The sequence below is a fragment of the Anabrus simplex genome, chromosome 2, assembly GCF_040414725.1.
Source record: "Anabrus simplex isolate iqAnaSimp1 chromosome 2, ASM4041472v1, whole genome shotgun sequence".
Classification (NCBI taxonomy): Eukaryota; Metazoa; Arthropoda; class Insecta; order Orthoptera; family Tettigoniidae; genus Anabrus; species Anabrus simplex.
In genome coordinates, this window is record NC_090266.1 from 158,114,976 (window position 1) to 158,136,988 (window position 22,013).

General features: G+C 38.8%; 1 protein-coding gene across 2 annotated transcripts in view; it reads left to right on the top strand.

The window, feature by feature from the left end:
- The window catches only part of LOC136863953 (myrosinase 1), a 132,649-nt gene that overhangs the window by 69,230 nt on the left and 41,406 nt on the right, over positions 1 to 22,013 (top strand). For both annotated transcript variants that reach the window (XM_067140406.2, XM_068226117.1), the window contains exons 5-6: positions 14,267 to 14,389; positions 18,915 to 19,098. In XM_067140406.2, the coding sequence (XP_066996507.2) occupies positions 14,267 to 14,389; positions 18,915 to 19,098 (307 nt within the window). The remainder of the gene's footprint in view (positions 1 to 14,266; positions 14,390 to 18,914; positions 19,099 to 22,013) is intronic.

The following is a 22,013-nucleotide window of genomic DNA, read 5'->3' on the forward strand; positions in this document are numbered from 1 at the left end:
TGATGTAAAAAAGCATACAAATTTGTATAAAAAGTAAAAATATTTTTTAAAAATAATGAACTATATTAATATTGATTACAGTAAAATAACACGGCACATGGTTAATTTATAATATACACGACTCAGTTTTGTTCTACAAATTCTGCAGTGATTAACACTAAACTTTAAACGAGAAAAAACATGCTAAATTAATACTTCCAATAATAATTTAATTGTGTATAAGTATTGGTAAGTTAAGACCCCACTTAAAGTACAGTTGTAGTGTATGGTCTCTCACCAGGGTTATTTGATTCAAGAGCTGGAAGGGATCCACAGAAAAGCAGCACAATTTGTTCTGGATGGCTTTCGACAAAAAGTAGTTTTAGGAAACTGGTGCAGAATTTGAGCTGGGAAAGCTTGGGAGTAAGGAGACGAGCTGATCAACTAAGCGTTATGTTCCAGGCTGTTAGTGGAGAGGTCGGGTTGAATGACATAAGTAGACGATTAACAGCTTGAATAGAGTTTTAAAAGCATGGAATTTCAGAAAATCTGCTTACAAATGCAGATAGACACAAATATGACTATGATATAATTCTGGCATCAAATGAAGGTAACGTTGGATAATTTGGGGCAAATATTCACTTATAGGAAGAAAATTAATGGATTTGAATGAATTCCATGTACTTTGAAATAATTTAAGGAAGACTGGGCAAACAATTAATAGGAGATCTACCACGTGGGCAAAAGCCCTAAATGATTGATTGTGGTTGATAGGAAATTATAAGGTGTCCTTAACAGGTGTTAAAAGGGGAAGGGGGATAGTGGAGTGGGATTATTCATTAGGAAGTATAGCACGCAACATATCTCTTACGCATGTAAATGAACGAATACAGTAATATGAATAGATTTGGTGATAACTGGAATTAGGATGAGAATCGTCAAAGTGTATTAGTCTCATGTACGGGAATAGATGAAGCACTGATTGATGCCGGAGTCACGGCCAAAGGACAGCAAGGATGGGTGATTTCATTGCCAGAATTGGATGTAAAACAGTAGGACATGAGGAGGTAATGGGGGAATGTGGGCAAGGTTTACCGAGGAGAACAATGGACTCGCCCACAGAGGGTAAGAGAAGTATAGGGAAACCAAACCAATGAAGGTTAAACTCAGTTTTTAATAATTTGTTGATGAGGGCAGTGGCACTAAACCAGGCCACAGAGCTGGTTAGAAACAGAGGATTGTGAAGAACTGTTGTTAATTTACAGTGGCTTGCAGAATGAAAGTTGAAACTGTCTATAATGAAGATGTAAACCCACGTATGTATATTATCATCACTATTGTCCGGCTCCATGGCTAAATTGTTAGTGTGGTGGCCTCTGTTTACCACGGTCCCAGGTTCGATTCCCGGCAATGTCGGGAATTTTAACCATAATTGGTTAATTTTGCTGGCACGGGAGTTGGGTGTATGTGTCTTCATCATCATATCATCCTCATCACGATGCACAGGTCACCTAAAGGAGTCAATTCAAAAGACCAGGGCAAGCCAAACTTGCTCTTGGACTCTCCCGGCACTAAAAGCTATATGCCATTCCATTGCATAATAATTACTTAATGGAGAAGAGGGAAGAAATTGTATTCAGAAATTTTTGACATCGTAAGCGCTATATAATTTTCTAATTATTTTCTATTGAGCAATGAAGTGTAACAGAGGATATAACGCAATGAACAGTGAGATAGATTTTTGTTTGCTTGCCAACATTTTAGACCTGGTACATTCGCTGTGAATGTTTTAGTAGCAATGCTTCATATTCGATGCTTGTGTCATAGGAACTACAAAACCAATAACATAGGTTACTTCTTCCAACACATCCCAGAAATTACCATTCCATATTAATTACAGAGTTGCCCAATTACATTAAGAAGTCTCTCGAACATAGTAATCCACAGACACAATATGAGTACTGGAGGGGGGGGGGGGGGGAATAAAGGAGAGATCTGTCCCAAGGACATAGGGGGGTAGGAGACAGGGATCTGCGGCCAGATGGCCTTCACTTAAATCGCAGTGGTACATATAAGTTAGGAAACTTGTTTAGAAGGGTTATTGGCAGGTACATTCAGGGAAACGGGGTGGCCTAGGGAGCGGTGTTAAGCGAACAGGGAACTGGTAATCAAATAGGGATGACATAAAAATGTTAGTGATCAACTGTAGATGCATTGTAAACAAAGGAATCGAATTAAGTAATTTAATAGATATATACTTACCAGATATTGTAATAGGAGTTGAATCATGGCTGAGAAATGATATAATGGATGCAGAGATATTCTCACGGAACTGGAGTGTGTATCGTAGAGATAGGATAGGAATGGTAGGAGGGGGAGTATTCATTCTGGTGAAAGAAGAACTTGTAAGCTACGAAAAAGTTAAGGATGAAAAACATGAAATTCTGGGTGTAAGGCTCTTCTCTAAAGATAATAGGCAACTTGATGTCTTTGGAGTGTACAGACCGGGAAAGGGTAGCGCTGACGCTGGTTCAGAATTATTTGATAAGATAATCAGCTATTTTGGAAATGATATGGAAAGGAATGTGATAGTAGCAGGTGATCTCAAATGTCAGTTGGGAAGGTAATGCAAATGACAGGAAGCATGACCAACAAATGGCAAATAAGTTAATATGGGAAGGGGACCTGATTCAGAAAGTGATGGAACCAACTAGAGGGAAGAATATTTTGGATGTGGTGCTGATAAAACCAGATGAGCTCTATAGAGAAACTGAAGTAATAGATGGTATTAGAGATCATGAAGCTGTTTTTGTCGTAATTAAAAATAAATGTGAAAGAAAGGAAGGTATTAAAATTAGGACTATTAGGCAGTACCATATGGCTGATAAAACTGGCATAAGGGAGTTTTTAAAAAAGTAACTATGATCACTAGAAAATGGTAAATAAAAAAGTAAACAGACTCTGGGATGGGTTTAAAGCAATTGTTGAGGAATGTGAAAATAGGTTTGTTCCTTTAAAGGTGGTAAGGAATGGTAAGGATCCATTATATTATAACAGAGAAGTAAAGAGACTAAGAAGGAGGTGCAGACTGGAAAGAAATAGGGTTATAAATGGTTATGGAAGTAAAGAGAAATTGAAGGAACTTACTAGGAAATTGAATCTAGCAAATAAGTCAGCTAGGGATAACATGATGGCAAGCATAATAGGTGGTCGTACAAAATTTAGTGAAAAATGGAAGAGTATGTACAGGTACATTAAGGCAGAAACAGGTTCAAACAAGGACATTTCAGGAATCATTAATGAACAAGGGGTGTGTGTATGCGAGGATCTTCAAAAGGCAGAAGTATTCAGTCAGCAGTATGTAAAGATTGTTGGTTACAAGGATAATGTCCAGATAGGGGATGTGAGTAACACTAAAGAAGTATTAAAATTTACCTATGATAACAATGACATTTGCATTAAGATACAAAAGTTGAAAACTAGAAAAGCAGCTGGAATTGATAAGATTTCTGGGGATATACTAAAGGCAATGGGTTGGGACATAGTACCATATCTGAAATTCTTATTTGATTATTGTTTGGTTGAAGGAGCTATACCAAATGAACGGAGAGTTGCTATAGTAGCCCCTGTGTATAAAGGAAAGGGTGATAGACATAAAGCTGAAAAATACAGGCCAGTCAGTTTGACATGCATTGTATGTAAGCTTTAGGAAAGCATTCTTTCTGATTATATTAGACATGTTTGCAAAATGAATAACTGGTTTGACAGAAGGCAGTTTGGGTTAAGGAAAGGTTATTCGACTGAAGCTCAGCTTGTAGGATTTCAGCAAGATATAGCAGATATCCTGGATTCAGGAGGCCAAATGGACTGTATTGCGATTGACCTATCTAAGGCATTTGATAGGGTAGATCATGGAAGACTACTGGCAAAAATGAGTGCAATTGGACTAGAAAAAAGAGTTTCTGAATGGGTGGCTATATTTCTAGAAAATAGAACTCAGAGAATTAGAGTAGGTGAAGCTTTATCTGACCCTGTAATAATTAAGAGGGGAATTCCTCAAGGCAGTATTATTGGACCTTTATGTTTTCTTATATATATATATCAATGATATGTGTAAAGAAGAGGAATCAGAGATAAGGCTGTTTGCAGATGTTGTTATTCTGTACAGAGTAAAAATAAGTTGCAAGATTGTGAGCGGCTGCAGGGTGACCTCGATAGTGTTGTGACAATGGTATGATGATAAACGGGGTTAAAAGTCAGGTTGTGAGTTTCACAAATAGGAAAAGTCCTCTCAGTTTTAATTACTGCGTTGATGGGGTGAAAGTTCCTTTTGGGGATCATTGTAAGTACCTAGGTGTTAATATAAGATCTTCTTTGGGGTAATCACATAAATATGATTGTTAATAAAGGGTACAGATCTCTGCACATAGTTATGAGGGTATTTAGGGGTTGTAGTAAGGATGTAAAGGAGAGAGCATATTTGTCTCTGGTAAGACCCCAACTAGAGTATGGTTCCAATGTATGGGACCCTCACCAGGATTACTTGATTCAAGAACTGGAAAAGATCCAAAGGAAAGCAGTTCGATTTGTTCTGGTTGATTTCCGACAAAAGAGTAGCATTACAAAAATGTTGCAAAGTTTGGGCTGGGAAGATTTGGAAGATAGGAGACAAGCTGCTCAGTTAAATGGTATATTCTGAGCTGTCAGAGGAGAGATGGCATGGGAGGACATCAGTAGACAAATAAGTTTGAGTGGTGTCTTTAAAAGTAGGAAAGATCATAATATCAAGATAAAGTCAGATTTCAAGAGGACAAATTGGGGCAAATATTCGTTTATAGGAATGGGAGTTAGGGATTGGAATAACTTACCAAAGGAAATGTTCAATAATTTTCCAATTTCTTTGCGATCATTTAAGAAAAGTTTAGGAAAACAACAGATAGGGAATCTGCCACTTGGGTGACTGCCCTAAATGCAGATCAGTAGTGATTGATTGATTTTGTGCAATATGGCTACTATACGTTGCTCTTATGGGACTAAATACAGGGACCTGTCACAGGGCTACTGCACAAAACATAGCTGTTATATATTGGCCACAGGCGACCAAATCTAGGGAGCTGGCAAAAATCGCTTATGCACAAGATGGCCACTACACATTGGTCTTATGGTACTAACTCTGGAACCTGGCACAGGGCTAATAGGCAAGATGGCTACTATGCAATGGTCTTATTGGACCAACTCCAAGGACCTGGCACAGGACTACTGGGCAAGATAGGAGCTATATATTGGTCTTATGGTTTAAATCTAAGGACCTGGCATAGCGCTATTGGACAAGATACTGTTATACTTTGCTTTTATGGGGATATCTGGCACAGGGATATTGGGCACTGGTGTACCATGGTTTTCTACTTAGAGGAAGCTGTCAACTAAAATACGTAATTGAATTAATTTGTAATTATTGATAAAAATAACACAGTAGTTTTCTAGCTTTTTAACAGTTAGTGAATGATTATAAAAGCATTTAAGTAAAATATTGCTTACATCACTTCCTGTAAGCTAGATCAATTCTCTGGTTATTCAAGAAGTAAGATAAGAATTAAGGCAATAAAATGTGCATCTGTTAGTCATTACTTCAGAGAGACAGAGAGAGGGAATGAATATTAAATCATTCAAAATATCAGGAGAACTACCACAAAAAACTGCTGACGTTTCCAAGTGGGTTCAAAGTTGATTGTCGTAACGTGCCAAGATGATCAAAATCTCAATATGGATATCTTCATGACACCTAAAAGCAAGTTTCAGAGCCTAGAAAGCAAACACTAGTTATTAAATGACACATAATTTTCCTGTTCTATTTAATCTCTTCATTGTGCTTTTCCACGGCTATTTTGTGCTTCTTACTAAAAAATCAAATCGAGTATTTTTCTCAAATAAGTTTTTAGACTTGTGTCTTTTATCTGCTATGTAAATGGGATTCAAATCATTGTACTCATGAGCATTCCGTACGTTCCCTTTTTTTGCAAATAAAAGACAGGGCCAACAATACATTCTATTTAATTGTTTACAGCCACACAGCAACGGTATAGAGTCATAAATGCGCCTGTTGAAATGCTGAGTGAATGCCTTTGTTTATGTTTTCAAACAAAGAGTTATTTTTGATGGATCATTCTCAACAATTTCTCATAAGATGGTAACAAAAAGAAAGGAGCCTTAAGTAGTTTTCAGTTGAACACTTTTAACTACTTCCTGTAATCCCTGTACTGCAGTCCGTACGTACACCACTTTTACTCGCAGTCACCAAGTCTTCCATTCTGGGTTAAGTGGGATGTGAGTTTCCAACTTATATTCACCTTAGCTAGTTCACAGTGCACAGGAACTCTCAAGTGTATAATTCATGTCTAGTGCATGCTAAAATTCACTTCACCAATATACATAATATCATACACTAATTAAATGTACCACTGAAGTTGAGAATGCACCTAATGAAAACTAAACAGCAATACGGAAGATAACTTTACTATGCGTTCATACTAGTTTCTGATCTTACCTGTAACTTCAAAAACACATCCAAGGGGCTCAGGAGATCTTACCTCCTACCACCCGGGTGCCGACATTGCAATGGGACTCGGGAGTTCGAGTGACCGACGGCCGACCTTGTAATGTGGGTTGAGAGTTTGTGTGCTAGACGGCATGCAGATTTACTATCAAAAGTTAAGCAAAATTAAAATATCGCATACAAATTCTAAATCAAGAAATTCATACAGTATTTAAAACTTGAATGGAAGCGACGCTTCCAGCACATCCATGGACATTACGCGTCTGCTATTGGGCAAGGTGGCTGCTGCACATTGGTCTTATGGGACTAACTCCTGGATCTAGCATAGGGCTATGGGCAAGATGGTTACTAACCCGGCCTGATGTACGATCATTTCATATTGCAGTGTCCTCATGGCCGTACAACTTGTAACTCAGGAACTCTAGCTGAATCCTGCATTATTTATTTTTATTCACTATTATCTTTTTCTTTTTATTGTATCCTGTCTAACCTTCTCTGAACAGAGAAATGGGATTCGATTTCAAACTGGGTTGTGGATTATAACTCTTCTGACTTGGAAACTGGGTATTTGTACTGATCCTAACATTCCTAAAACTCATAACTGCATACTACAGCATCCTTTACCACAATAACACACATATTCCCATACACAGAAGATCCTGCCCATCCTCGTCAGAGAGTCTGGCTTAAAAAGCCAGTACATTTTCAGTAGGCAATTGTCGATAATGAGTAGCAACTCATACAACATGTCTGGAGAGGAGGGTCGCAATAGAGAGAACTTGCACGGTGACTTGGTGCTTCTTTCGAGTGGTAGAGTGGAGTACATTAGGGTGCTCTAATTATGTGATGGTGCTAGTTGTGGGTTTACCTGAATTTTTGGAGGTGGAACACTAGGGGAACTAAGACTATTTACTTCATTGAATATTAGGAGAAGAGGAGGTATGTAGAAGCTGGTTGCTTGCTTTGCAAGGTGATCACAGGTACTGTATTTACCACTCATCACATTTTTCTAAACTGATATATGCTAGTATGTTACTAACAGAGGAACAGGTGGTCTGAAGAGCCTTGCAAGCAGTGTGTGTGTGTGTGTGTGTGTGTGTGTGTGCGTGTGTGTGTGTGTGCACTCCTGTACTGGGTCTTTAGTTTTATAACCTCAGCAGTTTTATTTCTGTTACTGGAAAACTGATGCAAAACTGTTTGTTTCCTAACTGGCCCCTCATAATAATAATAATAATAATAATAATAATAATAATAATAATAATAATAATAATAATAATCGGGGATGTCAAAATGTAGGAATTTAGTCTTATGGGAATTCTTATGAGTAATGTTTGGGGGAATGCCTAGACAAGGTGGTGAAGATATGCTTGGTCTACTTAGAAGGACGTGTTTCACTCTCTGTCAGGAAGTCAAGGATTTTTAGAAAGAGGTTTATGTCTCTAGGATTCACTCATCCTTCAACAGAAATGATTACTAAGTTAATTTACGAGGGCTAAGGTGGCCGGGTAGTGTTCACACTGCACTCGAATAGATGTTATTCTTGGCGACTATGGTTCCCTTAGCTGAGTCTAGCATTGTAGAAACTTTGTTCATGAGTGGAGTGTAAAAGATCTTCGTACAGTAGGTTTGAAAGAGAATAAACATGAGAACTATGTGCTAGGTAGTAGCAGTTTTGATTCTTGTCTGCTGTTATTCGAAGCCTTACTTGATATTGGAGTCATAAGATTCGTCTGGAGGTAGGACTTGAACATGACATGAAAAGTAGTTAATATTATTATTAGCGATTGCGGTTCCAAAAGTAGTGTGTGTTCTAGCTGCGATCAGGAATGACACTATACAGAATAGACTTTAGCTTTGATTGCAGTTGGTTTGCAGCTACTAGAGCTTTTGGGGAATCTGCTGACATATGCAGACCGTGGCGCTGCCTGGCCATGCGAGGTAAGCATGTTCTTGAATACAGTTGGTAGTAAAAGCTTGGTGAAGAAGTTAAGTAGCTCATTATTATCACTTAGATTGCTGTTAGAGTTGATGCAAATGAAATCTATGACACAGCCAAGAATCAATTCTCTATCGAGCTATCTGCTATGGACTTGGAACGCAACTCTGCTTTGTAAGACCACAGCACTGGTTGGCAGCTACGGGGTCTCTAGCTGAGTCTGATATTACTGTTATCTACGTCATAATCCTTGCCTTCACCTTTACTATCCGACTTCCCTTGTCAACACCTGTTGTCTTCTAAATTCTCCCGACTTTACTATGTTTGCAGACACAGTTATCGGTTTGTTAAGAATGAAGCCATACTTTTCAGTCTTGACTTAGTTAAATGTAACAAAAACATTTCAGTCTGTCAAATACACTTTTCAATACAAATTATAACACTATAAACATACCTATATACTATAAACATGCTTTAGTGTTTTCATTGTCTGCTTTCCTGTTCAAAATTAGCATCTCTGACCCATGAAGACATTCTGGTTTATTGGCTGATTTGTAATATCTTAGTTTTGTGTGCTTGGAGAGATATTTTGTTACAGATATTTTGGGTTATTATTATTATTATTATTATTATTATTATTATTATTATTATTATTATTATTATCAGCAGTGTGTATTTTTATAGGTATGTTTATAGTGTTATAATTTACATTGTAATTGCAGTGTGTTTGACAGACTGAAAAGTTTTTGTTACAGTTATCGGTATCACTAGAAACATGAGATGGTATCAAAAGTATTGTTTTAAGTGCAAGAGGCCGATGATAATAGTGATCTTACAGAAATCAGATGATAACAATAATTGCAATTGCTGTTCAAATGGGCAAAATATCATATTTTCAGATCTTCATTGTAGGCTTATGCAAGAATATTCATACTATAAGTAAAAGTGATGATAAAAAGGAAAAAGAACAACTCGGAGTTAAAGCTTGCATAGCAAGTTTGAAACATTGAAACCTAAGTATACTGAACACCGTTGTTTCTATAGTGCCTGAGTAGCATGCTAGATGAAGCTAACAGAGATGTTAGAAGGTAGAGACAGCCTTTACTATCACTGTGAAGACTGACATCGATCTTTCAAACCTTGTTTAGCATAAATTAGAATGATTTGGCGAAATTTGACTAGAAGAACGGATAGAAATTATTGTAGGACACATCTTAAGACACGTGGGGCTTGTTTGGTTAGTTTCTGAGAGAAGTGTAGATGATAAGAAGAGTATGGGGTAGACCAAGGTGTATGACAAACTGATTAGAGAAGATGCCGAATATAGTAGTTACATAGGAATGAAAAGATTAGCACAGGAGAGGGTGACATGGAGAGCTGCATCAAATCATTCTATGGACATAGACAACAACATATGAGATCGTTAGTTGTTGTTCTTTGCCGAAACTAGACAGTGAGAATGTTTAAAATAACTAAATTGATGAGATACAGGGTCTACTTGAATATTGGTGTTGAATACCTTGGGTACTAAGACTTACTAGCTCTGTACTAGGGAGATAGGTGGGTTCAAATCCCCTATCGTTCATCCTCTAAATGGTTTTCTGCCACTTCTTACATCATCTCCAGGAAAATGCTGGGGTGATAACATTCTCAATGCTATAGCCACTTCCTTCTTATTCATAGACCGTACAATTACACCTACACACAATAGCCTTACATGCAGCTCACCTTATGGGTTGTACCAGGAAATAAGCAACTTAGAACTAACATGTCAAACATTCCTTCGGACACTTGCAACACTAAAAAGGCATAAAACAAATATAGTTGGTCCGTTATTGGACATTATAAACTTACCGGCTAACTCATTTCTGGTTGCCAGCATTTCAGCTCAGTGTGCTACAGTAAATTGGGCTCATCAATTGGTAAATAGCACATCTACCAAGACACATGGCTAGTGCATACCGTGGAGGCTACTGTGTAGGCTACTTAGAGCCACCAGCTCATTTTTGAAAATGAGACAAAATCTCTCATAGTGCATTGGCACTGCCGGTGGCTCTAAGTAGCCTACGCAGTAGCCTCCACTTGTCACATCTCTAATAGTGCACTACTCCAACCTCCACATCAACGCCTCACTTTTTTCCTGGCCGGATGATGCCTCATCTTTAATTCACACCTCGCCAGCCTCAGAAAAGCATATTAGCCTACACCATGAAGGAAGTCGGCCTTAATCTCATTCAACCTGAAATGGGCCAAGATGGAAGGAATCCTTTCAATGAGATTTGGTCCCTTTTCCAAACACTGATGACCATAAATCCTGAGATGATAACTTTTCAATGATACCTTCAGCCCCCCATTGATTGAAAACTTCTTGGTAATCATTAAACAGTTTTTCTCTTATCAGCTTATTGACAGTAGATTGCATTCTCTTCAGCACCAACTGGTAATTTGCCTTGAGGAGGAGGATGGGTGCTGACCCACAGTAAATGTACCTCCAATCGCCCTTCAGCATTTACAGACACAGTTTCTATGAAATGTTGCTGGGTAGCAGCTTCCAGTTCCTGTTTCGTAGTTTTGTCAGAAGGATCTGTGATTCCTAGTGTATCCAGAGTCCGCAGGTCGGACAAGTTGGAGTCTCGCACAAACGTGCTTATGACCACCACAGCCAGGTTGTCTCTAATAACATGTGGTTTTGGGATTTTCCCCACAAGGTTCCAGCGTAACATAGTCTTAACAACTACTTTTCAGCAATTCAGGTCAATCTTACTTCCAGGTAGAAACTTCCCAGCTATATCAATACCTATCGGTATCTCTATGGTTTTAGGTGAGTCGGTATCTGTCAACTTGATATTTTGACCTTCTAATTCTTTGATCCAAGGACCCTGTCGGACTGATAGAATGTCTCCGCATATTGTTGCCTGACCTTTAGACCTCAAAACTACATCTGTACGTGTTATTCAAACTGGATGCACAGACACTGAATATATCATGCACAGTTATGTCAGTTTTGCTGCTGCCAAATAATTAGTGCTGTATAATGTCATGTCTACGTGGTTGATAGCACCACTTTTTGGCAGTTTTTGCATATTTGTTTTTGCTAGTGGCTTTATGTTGCGCCGACACAAATAGATCTTATAGTGACGATGGGATAGGAAAGGCCTAGGAGTTGGAAAGAAGCGGCCATGGCCTTAATTAAGGTACAGCCCCAGCATTTATCTGGTGGAAATGGGAAACCACAGAAAACCATCTTCAGGGTTGCCGACAGTGAGATTCGAATCCCCTATCTCCCGGATGCAAGCTCACAGCCGCGTACCCCTAACCGCATGGCCAACTCGCCTGTTGGCAGTTTTTGATAATAAATAAGAACACTGTTATGCTGTATTGATTATAGCCCTGACAAGGCAACTATTCTTTTTCCCCTGGACTTTCACTACAAGTGTGCATTTTATGTCAGAGCAGTGTGAAAGACTAGCTAGCACTTCATAAGTTTGATGTTTCATTGCTCCTGATGAAATATCTTGTGGGGGCAACTTATTATGGTCTTGAATTTGAGGCAAGTTACCACATATGATGACAAAGTGAGGATTTTCACAAACTACACATTTAGGGTTGTTCTTGCATTTTTTGGCAGTATGCCCTGGCTTGAGATAGGAGAAACAAGCCTTATTTTCATCCAGCACTTGTCTATTGGTTAAGGAAGGGTTTTGCACTATAATGCAGTCTTGAGTATTATGACCAAAAGAACAAAAGATACATCGTCTTTGGTCTTTGGCAGTAATGAACAGCCCCTCCCTCAGCAGTCGGAATCTCTTTTGAAACACAACGGTGATTCCTCACTGACCCTTTCTCAACTTGGTTTGTGCATTTCACTGTACTCTGATCAGTACCTCTAAGGCCAAAACCAGCCATTGCCATCGAAATTCTCTATTCCCCTTCAATTTCTGAAAGCAAGAATTCCATCAACTGTCAGCCGTGCCTCTCCCATGTCTCTACTTGAAGCACTGACCTCGCAAGCATATGAAGTTAAAGATCTTTGCCATGTTCTAAGAAGTTCCTCTGGTAAACAAGACTCCATGAGAGAAAAAAGCATTGCCTCACACCTGTCAGTTATTACTTTCAATGTTTCTAAGGTCCTAAGGTAACTTTCAAGCCTATCATATAGTGAAAACAATGTCATACCAGAAGATGGGTTGCTGGCCGGTAGGGCAAGTATTAGTAGCTTCCTAACATACACTTCTTCTAGAATATCTTCCCTACCAAAACATGTCCATAATACTTCCACAGCCTTGGGGCAATTTTCCGAGGTAGCAGGGTAACTATTTACAACTTCTCTGGCTCGTGCACCTTCCGTAGTGGCTTGAAGAAGGCACTGAAATTTATATGAGGGACCTAAGCTAATATCCTCATCAATCTTACTAAATTGATCCCAAAATTTTAGCCAATCTTTTGTATCACCACTGAATTTCTTCAGTTCTAAAAGTGGAAGCCTTTATTTCCTCTGGGTGAACAAAATAATACTTGAAGTACTTTCACTATCGGCATGCCTTTTCTCTACCTCTTTTAACACCTCTGCAACTTTTATCTGTAGAACACTAAATTTAGCAGTGATTTCGTCAGTAGCACTAAACCTCTCTTTGTAGGTTATACTTGTTGACATCTTCCTGGAGCATAAGGTGGAATATCTGGTTGTCCAAAGCATGTAATTCCTCCTGTTTCTACCATAACAAACTAAATTCTCCTTCAATAATCATTAGATAAGATTCTTCACTTCTTAACATATAGGCCACCTTGTTGTAAGTCTATGTATATGCGCACCAACGCACTGTTCGCACTTTTTTATATCTATCCATCGCTATTCTATCGCATTTGTCCTGTCACAGTCACCAATTGTTGGGAAAATTATAAGTGTGGGCGATTACAACTACATGTGTATGTTTAGTCCTCAGCCCCAAGGCTGGTTGGACCCACAACAGCTCAGCCATCAGCTGTCATAAATGGCCTAGGCATCACTGAAGAGGCGTACTAGGGAAATGAGGAGTGAGGTATTTTCCCATTGCTTTCCTCACCAAGCCAGAAGTTGCTATTACATATCAGTCTGCCAAGCCCACTGAAATGCATGCATCAACTGACCCTATAAGCAACATTTTCACACCATTCATAGCAGGGACTGGCTGCATAAGGAATGGCATTTCTAGCATTGCTCATACCTCAGTCACTTTCATATTGTCAAAGCCAAGGATAAGACTGAGATATGTCAATGAAAGTAACAAAATTGCTCAAGCCTATACCAGAATACATAGTTCACTGCAAACACTAGGTCCCACCAGCAAAGGCATTACAGCTACATATAACTTTATTTACACAAATTCAACTGCAGTAACCGACAAACAGGTTGATGAAAACCAATACATCACACTGCCTCTATTTTTATCAGAGATAACACTACTAGCATGGATACCAGTGGATACCACATTATCAGTCCAGCAGTTCAGTCACTCACCAAAATCACTCCAGATTATGCCACATCTACACTCATTCAACCATGGTATGTCTGGATACAAAGAAATTAAATGTTAGTGTTTTGCCATCTGTTTTACAAAACTAAATGAGATTATGTAATGATGTAGAGTTCTTTTGGAACTATAAGGACAGAACCTGCTATAAAATATGTAATGAGAATTAATGAAGTAACGTTGCTGCCATATAGCAAATTATTTGAGGAAGCATTATGAATAGAAAATGATCCCTTACTTCGAACAGTTTTCCTATGACTGATACAAGTGATATTCTTGCATTTCCAGGTAACGCTCTATCACTGGGACCTTCCGCAGCCACTGCAAGACCTGGGAGGATGGACCAATCCCATCATGGCCGATTACTTCGAACAGTATGCCTCAGTGGCTTTTTCTCTCTTTGGTGACAGAGTAAGTATTGAAGTGCAGATTACGAGGTGTCATGTGGTCAGCACGACGAATCCTCTCGGCCATTATTCTTGGCTTTCTAGACTGGGGCTGCTCAATTCTAATCACGTAGGCTGAGTGTACCTCGAACCAGCCCACAGATCTTGGTAAAAATCCCTGACCTTGCCGGGAATCAAACCTGGAGCCTACGGGTAAGAGGCAGGCACGCTAGTTCTAGTACCTTCTAGTACCTTCTAGCACCTTCTAGTACCTACAGAGTGGTTCTGTAGACTAGTCATGGGAAGTTCACATGCCACCAGAATGCACACAGATGATGCACCAACAACAAAAACAGATTCAGACAGTAGAGACAAAGCATAACAGTACAGGTGGTTATTTCTGAATGTAAAACTTAACTCTCTTTCAAATATTTTAATTGAATGAATGCAATCATAGCATAAAAGACAAACTCTAACATTTTGTATATTTAAGCATATGCTATATTTAAATAATAATAATAATAATAATAATAATAATAATAATAATAATAATAATAATAACAACAACACAGCACAGACTGCTTAACCGACATTAACTTATTTGACATTCCATTTTATCTGATACAACTTGCAAATCGGAGATTTTTTTAGAAAGTGACAACAAGCCAGAGAAAAATCTGACAATGTAGAAGTTAGCATGAAAAATATTGAAGTGCAGATTACGAGGTGTCATGTGGTCAGCACGACGAATCCTCTCGGCCATTATTCTTGGCTTTCTAGACTGGGGCTGCTCAATTCTAATCACGTAGGCTGAGTGTACCTCGAACCAGCCCACAGATCTTGGTAAAAATCCCTGACCTTGCCGGGAATCAAACCTGGGGCCTACGGGTAAGAGGCAGGCACGCTACCCCTACACCATAGGGCCGGCAATAATGATATATCTGTAAGCAATTCACTAAATCTTTTCTTCCTCTTTCCATTTTAACCAAAATCCCACCGACTTTTTTATGTCGGGTAAGGGGAATTTCACTCTAAACGTAAAACACATCCTCTATTGCGTGTGAAATGAAATACAAAATGAAATACTATCAACTCTGGGTATTACTATAGCAATAGTAAATAGGAGATATCATTTTCCTTAGATTGTGATCTATTCACTCAGGTCAACCTCTGCTCACTGCACTTTTAAACCTGGTGTGACGAAAGGGATGATCTTCGAGTTCTGGTTACGAAAAGCTATTGACACAAGTTTGTGGCAAAATGAGAGTGAAAACCACCAGAGGTCATTTTTGACAGCGCTGCTATAGACAGTGGCCATTACGTGCCACTGCAGTACTTAGAACAGGAAAGAAGGTGCGTTTCATTCTGTTTGTGTGTAAGACGTCTGCAATACAGTGGAAATTTGAGTAAATCAACCGAGATGGAACAATATTATCTGAACTGGGATGTAAGTACAAGTGCCACAGGGACCTCTGAGCGTGTCACTTGGACTTCACTAGTGATGCGTTTCCACTGATATAGAATATTTATCTATCTTCAAGAACTAAAACTGAAGGTCAAGACTGTGAAAATGCAACAAATATTTGCTAATACATAAAATCATGGTTGTTTGCCATCAAAAACTGTAAACCGAAAATGTTAGTGAAAGAAAACCTGGTGAGTTTTAGAGCAAAGAAAGTAAACAAGATGTTCCCAAACCAAGTAATTGGGGGATGGATACACTCCAAAACAACACACAAAAATTCCCTATGGACATATGCCCCATGGTTGATTGTTTATGAGCTAAGCCTGTTTATAGACTGGAATTGGGGGAAGAGGGTTCGTACTTAGGATTAAGTTTGAAGTCAGCCATGCTGATACGAACACTGTAGTACTTCATCAAAGTATGGAAAAAGGCTGCCACCGAATAGGTGCAATGTCTCGAGTGTTGGAATGTGTCCTACAATCGATGAGGCAGCATGTTCAGGTACACAAACAGAGCGACGTAGGATGTGCCAGGTAAAGTTATTACCAATACTTCCCGCACAAAGCTGGGAAGTCGTAACTTGCAAGCAATAGACTGTATATTCAAATGGACCTTTTGTGTTCTTTTGGGATGTACTATCAAGCCAGCGATTTCTTCTCACATTTTGGGAACACCCTGTACAGGGTGTAACAAAGGTACGGACAAATTTTCAGGAGACATTCCTCACATGTAGAAGAAGAAAATATGTTATATGAACATGGGTCTGGAAATGCTTTATTTCCAAGTTAGAAGACAGTGGCGGCTCCTGACAAAATTTTCAGTAGGTTCACAATATTTTTGTTCATGTCTCAAATCATGAAAAAATAAAAATAAATAAAAATATAATATATTTAAATATTTTCATTAAAATTTCCCTGTACGGTTCCATCTTCCCTCATAATAGGGTAGAACCCCTATAACCAGGAATCCTGTTAGTGAACAACAAAACTAAAATTCATAGCAACTTCACTACAATGCTGTATTATAGCAAACATTAAAGGATGTGAACACTATTCTTGGTTTTTAAATAGCACGACATTCACCTTGGTATGACAAGAGGTAGAGAAATAATATGTACTGCATTTACCAGTCGAATTTGTAAATACATAATTGTTTCCAAAATGACCTCACAGTCTCCACATTATCTCGGTGAATTTTGGTTCTACTACATCACATGTCAATGCATCTAATTTTAGAAATTATACACAGCACAACTATAACTATAACTATTTAAGTTAGGAACTTGCACACATTTTTATTATTTCTACAGAAATGCAATCCATCTGTCCTTCAAATGTGCAAATTTCTCAATCACTTTGCAACTGAAGTCATTGATGTTGATGAGAAATATTTTCTCAGTAGCAAGCATAGTCAGTGCCGGCAGTCGTACTCCAGTTGTAATGTTCCTCAGAAATGTTTTAATTCATTTCAAAGTAGAAAAACACCTGTCAGACTCCACTGTTGTCAATGGGGTTATGACAAAAATTAGCAGTAATTGACATACTTGTGAAAATGTGACCTTGTCTAGTTCTTGGTGATCATAAGAACAGGGTTCACTGAGTTCGCTTTGGTGTTTTTGTGGAAACTCCCTCTCAACAATGGTGCTCCTGGTTTTAGGTTCCATCGCCAGGTGCCTAGATAAATTATCTGCTCCCATGTTTGTCATATGGAGGATCTGTTATAGTGAGAGGTGACAACAGATGTTTCTTTGGCAGTGTAAATTAGATAAGTACAAAATATTTCATTATACGGTGTTGGTCGTACCCCATACAATCATTTGCTCACATATGGTTCATATTATCACCTAACTCCATATCTTTGACAAGTTTGCACTACGTAAACTATACTCTACATATATGCACATCAATCAAGTGATTTGATAGAATCTGAGGATGTTCTTTAGAATGAAACATGCCATTCTTTGAATATGTGATTTTTACAGGTATGCTTATAGTGTTTTAATTTACATTTGAAATTGTTGTGTGTTTGACAGACTGGAAAACTTTTATTACACTTGTACATATTTGCTCTGTTACCTAGTAATCATCTTCCAGAGTCAAATTGGTGCTCAATTTTATCTCTTTGTACCCTCTATCTACTGTACTCTTTCCATTAAAATCAGACTGCGTGCTTCACGATAATGACAACTGCGTCCTTTAGATTTTAGGCGCATGTAGTATGGGTGATGGGGACTCCCAGCTCTGAGTTAAGAAAACCCCCAAAGGCCCTCTGGTCTTTATCACTGTAATGCTGTCTTAAGTGGCGTTATTAAGAATACGTCAAGAAGTAAATAACTTTTTTATGTCATTATATACTGCAAATTGTGTGGATTTTATTGACCTCTCTTATGTAGTTTTCCAGGCCTTGTGACAGATTTTTATTATTATTATCATTATTAGTGAGCCTGCAAAATCTGTGGGTTGGTATCCAAGAAATAGATAGGGAAGTGATGGTAATATACAGTTCTTAGGTTGAAACCCTGTAACTTAGCCACGCTTTTTGACACGGGCAGCATTTTAAGCTTAGCTTCATATCGTTAGCTCTCTTGCATGATAGAGAGTGTAATACCAAGGCAACACTGTATTCAGAGCTTCTCTCTCTCTCCTTATGTGTAATTAGGGTTCCAGCCTCTGAATTTGTGCAGCATCGTTCGTATCCTGGACAGGGCATAGAATGCTATTTGCAACTAAATATTTCATAAATTGATGCAGAAAATGGCACATATATCTTACTAGGCTTCCCGACAGGTCTAATAACATGGTATTGAATGGTTTCAATACCAAACCTGCGTGTTTCAGTATGAAGATTACGTTCAAACACCTCCAAACAACATCCTTATCACATCGTTGTATTTTAAAACTGTCAATTTTGACATTTAAAATCAATCTGACAAAGAAGAATTTGAAGTGCATTCTGTTGTTTGAGTTGTGTATCATGTATACAGGAAGGAACTAAAAGGCTTAACCAAAAACTGCCAAAAAATGACTTAGCAAGTTTTGGTATTCACCTCTTCAGTTTCATTTGGCATATTTTTTATTTCCATTAGGTCAAATGGTGGATTACCTTCAATGAGCCAAGCCATGTTAGTTCGGCCTATGCTGATGGGCATCAGTTTGCTCCTGCTGTGGAATCCCATGGAATAGGAGACTACTTGGCCACTCACACAATTCTTCAATCACACACCAGAGCATATGAGCTGTACAAGAAACAGTTTCGACGGAAGCAGCATGGTAAGGTGTATCCTGGTCTTATTTATCCTTGTAGCTGTATGTATCACTGACATGCTTAATGATATGACATCATACTGTACCATAAGGTAATATGATATATACTATGATGAACAAAGTGTTTTTCCCTTAATGAGTCGAGACCTGCGAAGATGACTGCTGTCGATTAAATTGACTAACATACTGTATACTGGGATTACATTGCCATGTCAGATTGCTAAGAATAATATTATTGCTCTGCTGAGTAGCTCAAACATTAAAGCACTGGTAATGAGCTCCACTTGGCAAGTTCAGTCCCAGTGATATTTGAAGGTGCTTATATGCAGTTCGTCAGCCTTGTATGATAGAATTACCAATCATAAAGTAGACGCCAGTGGGACAAAATTCCAGCACATAAATTAATGGTAGAATGAGTTCTTGGTTCAGAGTAGTTATGAGGATTAGACAAAGCTGTAATCTTTCACCTTTGTTTTCTTAATAGTATATGTGGATCATTTACTGAAAGGTACAAAATGGCAGCGAAGGGTTCGACTGGGTGAAAATGTAGTAAGCAGTTTGGCCTATGTCAGTGAATTGGACTTAATATCTTAGAGCTTGATAGGAGGTCGGATTGCTTAGAATAATATTGTTACTGGGCTGAGTAGCATATTCAGGACAAAAGTGATGTCAATAGGGAAGAAACCTAAGAGGCCTGAATGTCAGGTAAGGAAAAAGGAAACTGGAACGGGTGGATCACTCAGTTTAAGAAACTAAATCTCTAATGAATGTTATCGAAATCAGCAATTTACTGCTTCCAGTTTTCTTACCTCTAGTAAGATATATGTGCCATTTTCCGCATCAACTCCTTTTGCAATAGCAGGATTTGTATTCTACCGGAAAGGTAGTATACTAAGCAAAACTGAACCTAGGTGCAGCAAAGGTAATGGAGTGAGCTTGAAGTTGTGATCAGCAGTATTCTGTAAGGAAGAAATCAACTCCTGGCCAAAACTATCTTTATATTGGTGTGTTTTCACAGCAAACTTATAGTACGGAAGTGAGAGCTGGATGGACTCAAGATAACTCATTAAAAAGAAAACTTGTGTCCTCATCCCAAGGAGGTGCAGCTCTTTTCAGGCACACCCCCAAAGGAGGTGAGCTGCATGTACCATTTCAACTACATACCAGCCCTCTGCCATTCTTACTATTCTGGCAGTACCAGGAATTGAACCCGGGCCCCCGAGGATGGCAGTTAATAACACTAACGATTATGGTATGGAAGTGGATAAGATAACTCATTCCTAATTTGGAAGTGACAGACATGAAAGCAGCAAGAATGCTTAAGGCACAAGCAATGGAAGGAGGGTACTTGGAATGAGGAGATAAAGGCTAAGTTAGGAATGAACTCAATGGATGAAGCTGTATGTACGGTGGTGGGCTAAATGAGGCAAATGGTGGAGGTTAGATTAGCTAAGAGAATAATGGATTCAGCCACAGAGGGTAAGAGAAGTACAGGGAGACCAAGGGAATGATGGCTAGACTCAGTTTGTAATGGTTTAATGATAAGAGGTGTGGAACTAAACAAGGCCAAACAGCTAGTTGCAGACAGAAGATTGTGGAGGCACTTTATGAATTCACAGTGACTTGCAGACTGAATACTGAAAGGTACAATGGGTATATAAAGAAGCTGTACTTATGTTGATATATTATGTATCATTATTATTACTATTGTTATTAAGTATTAATGAACATGGCAAGAAGCAATGACATCTTATTCTTCTGCTACTTTTCCCACACCCTGGTGAGGTTGCAGATGTGAACCATATTGCACATGTGAAGTTGGCCCTGTTCTTACCAATGCCAACCCCGTGTGGAAGGATGTCTTCACTGTCGCATGCTTCTGTAGTAGTTGGTAGCATGATGCGCTGGATGCACATGAAGAGGTGTGCATTGAAACAAACACAAGCGTTGAAGTCCTCAAGCCAGAGGAATTAACTGGATGCTGCTAAAATCCCCAACCCTTCAGGGAATCGAAGCTGCAACTTTCTAAATCTCGCTCACCTTCACTCACTCAAACACACGCACTCAAACACACACACTCTCTTTGTCTCTGTCCCGTGCATCATACAGTATTGCATAATCTAGTACACTACGTTAGTTTTCACATCTCATAGTCTTCAATATGTGGCTGAAATGACATAGAGTCAGTTATATAATTTCATTTCAAAAGCTGTTCCAAAGCTGAGCAGGCCTACAGGAGAATCCTGAAAGTTGTGCCACTGTTATTGCAAAAGAAGTACAGAGAGGTAAGAAAACTAGAGGCAGTGAATGACAGAGAGTTCAATAACATTCGTTAGAGATTTAGCTTTCTAAACTGAGTGCTCCATTTTCTGTTCAACTGAAGTATTCTCCACATTATATTTGTTAAAAATTTGGGTATTTAATTTTTACTTAAATTTATTATTCTCTTTCCAAGATTTCATTTTGCTTCCTCCATTTACCTTCCAGGCTCAGCTGATCATCTCTGATTCACCAGAGGAGGGGGTGTCTCACAGTAGTCAGGCAGTGCTCCAGAGCTCTCTGCACACAATCCTGGCTACAACTTGGGAGGGGGTACTTGTCGTTTGTCTAGGCAGCCAAGCTTGATAGAGTGAAAGGAGGTCTTTAAGAATTGGCAGTTGGGAGGAAATATGCTAGGATCTGTAAGGAGTCCGTCCCTTTGCCTTTACTTAGGTACCATCCCAGCATTTACCTGGAGTTTAGGGGTGGGGGATGAGGAGTAAACAATGTAAAACAACTTCGACGATTGAGATTTCAATCGACTTACAGTCATTTGTCCTCGTGAGGCTGGGTGCCTCCTATTTCAACCCATACATCACAATTTAAATATACTGCAAAGCCCAGAATTGAGTATGGGACCTTCATGACAAGAATCTTAATAT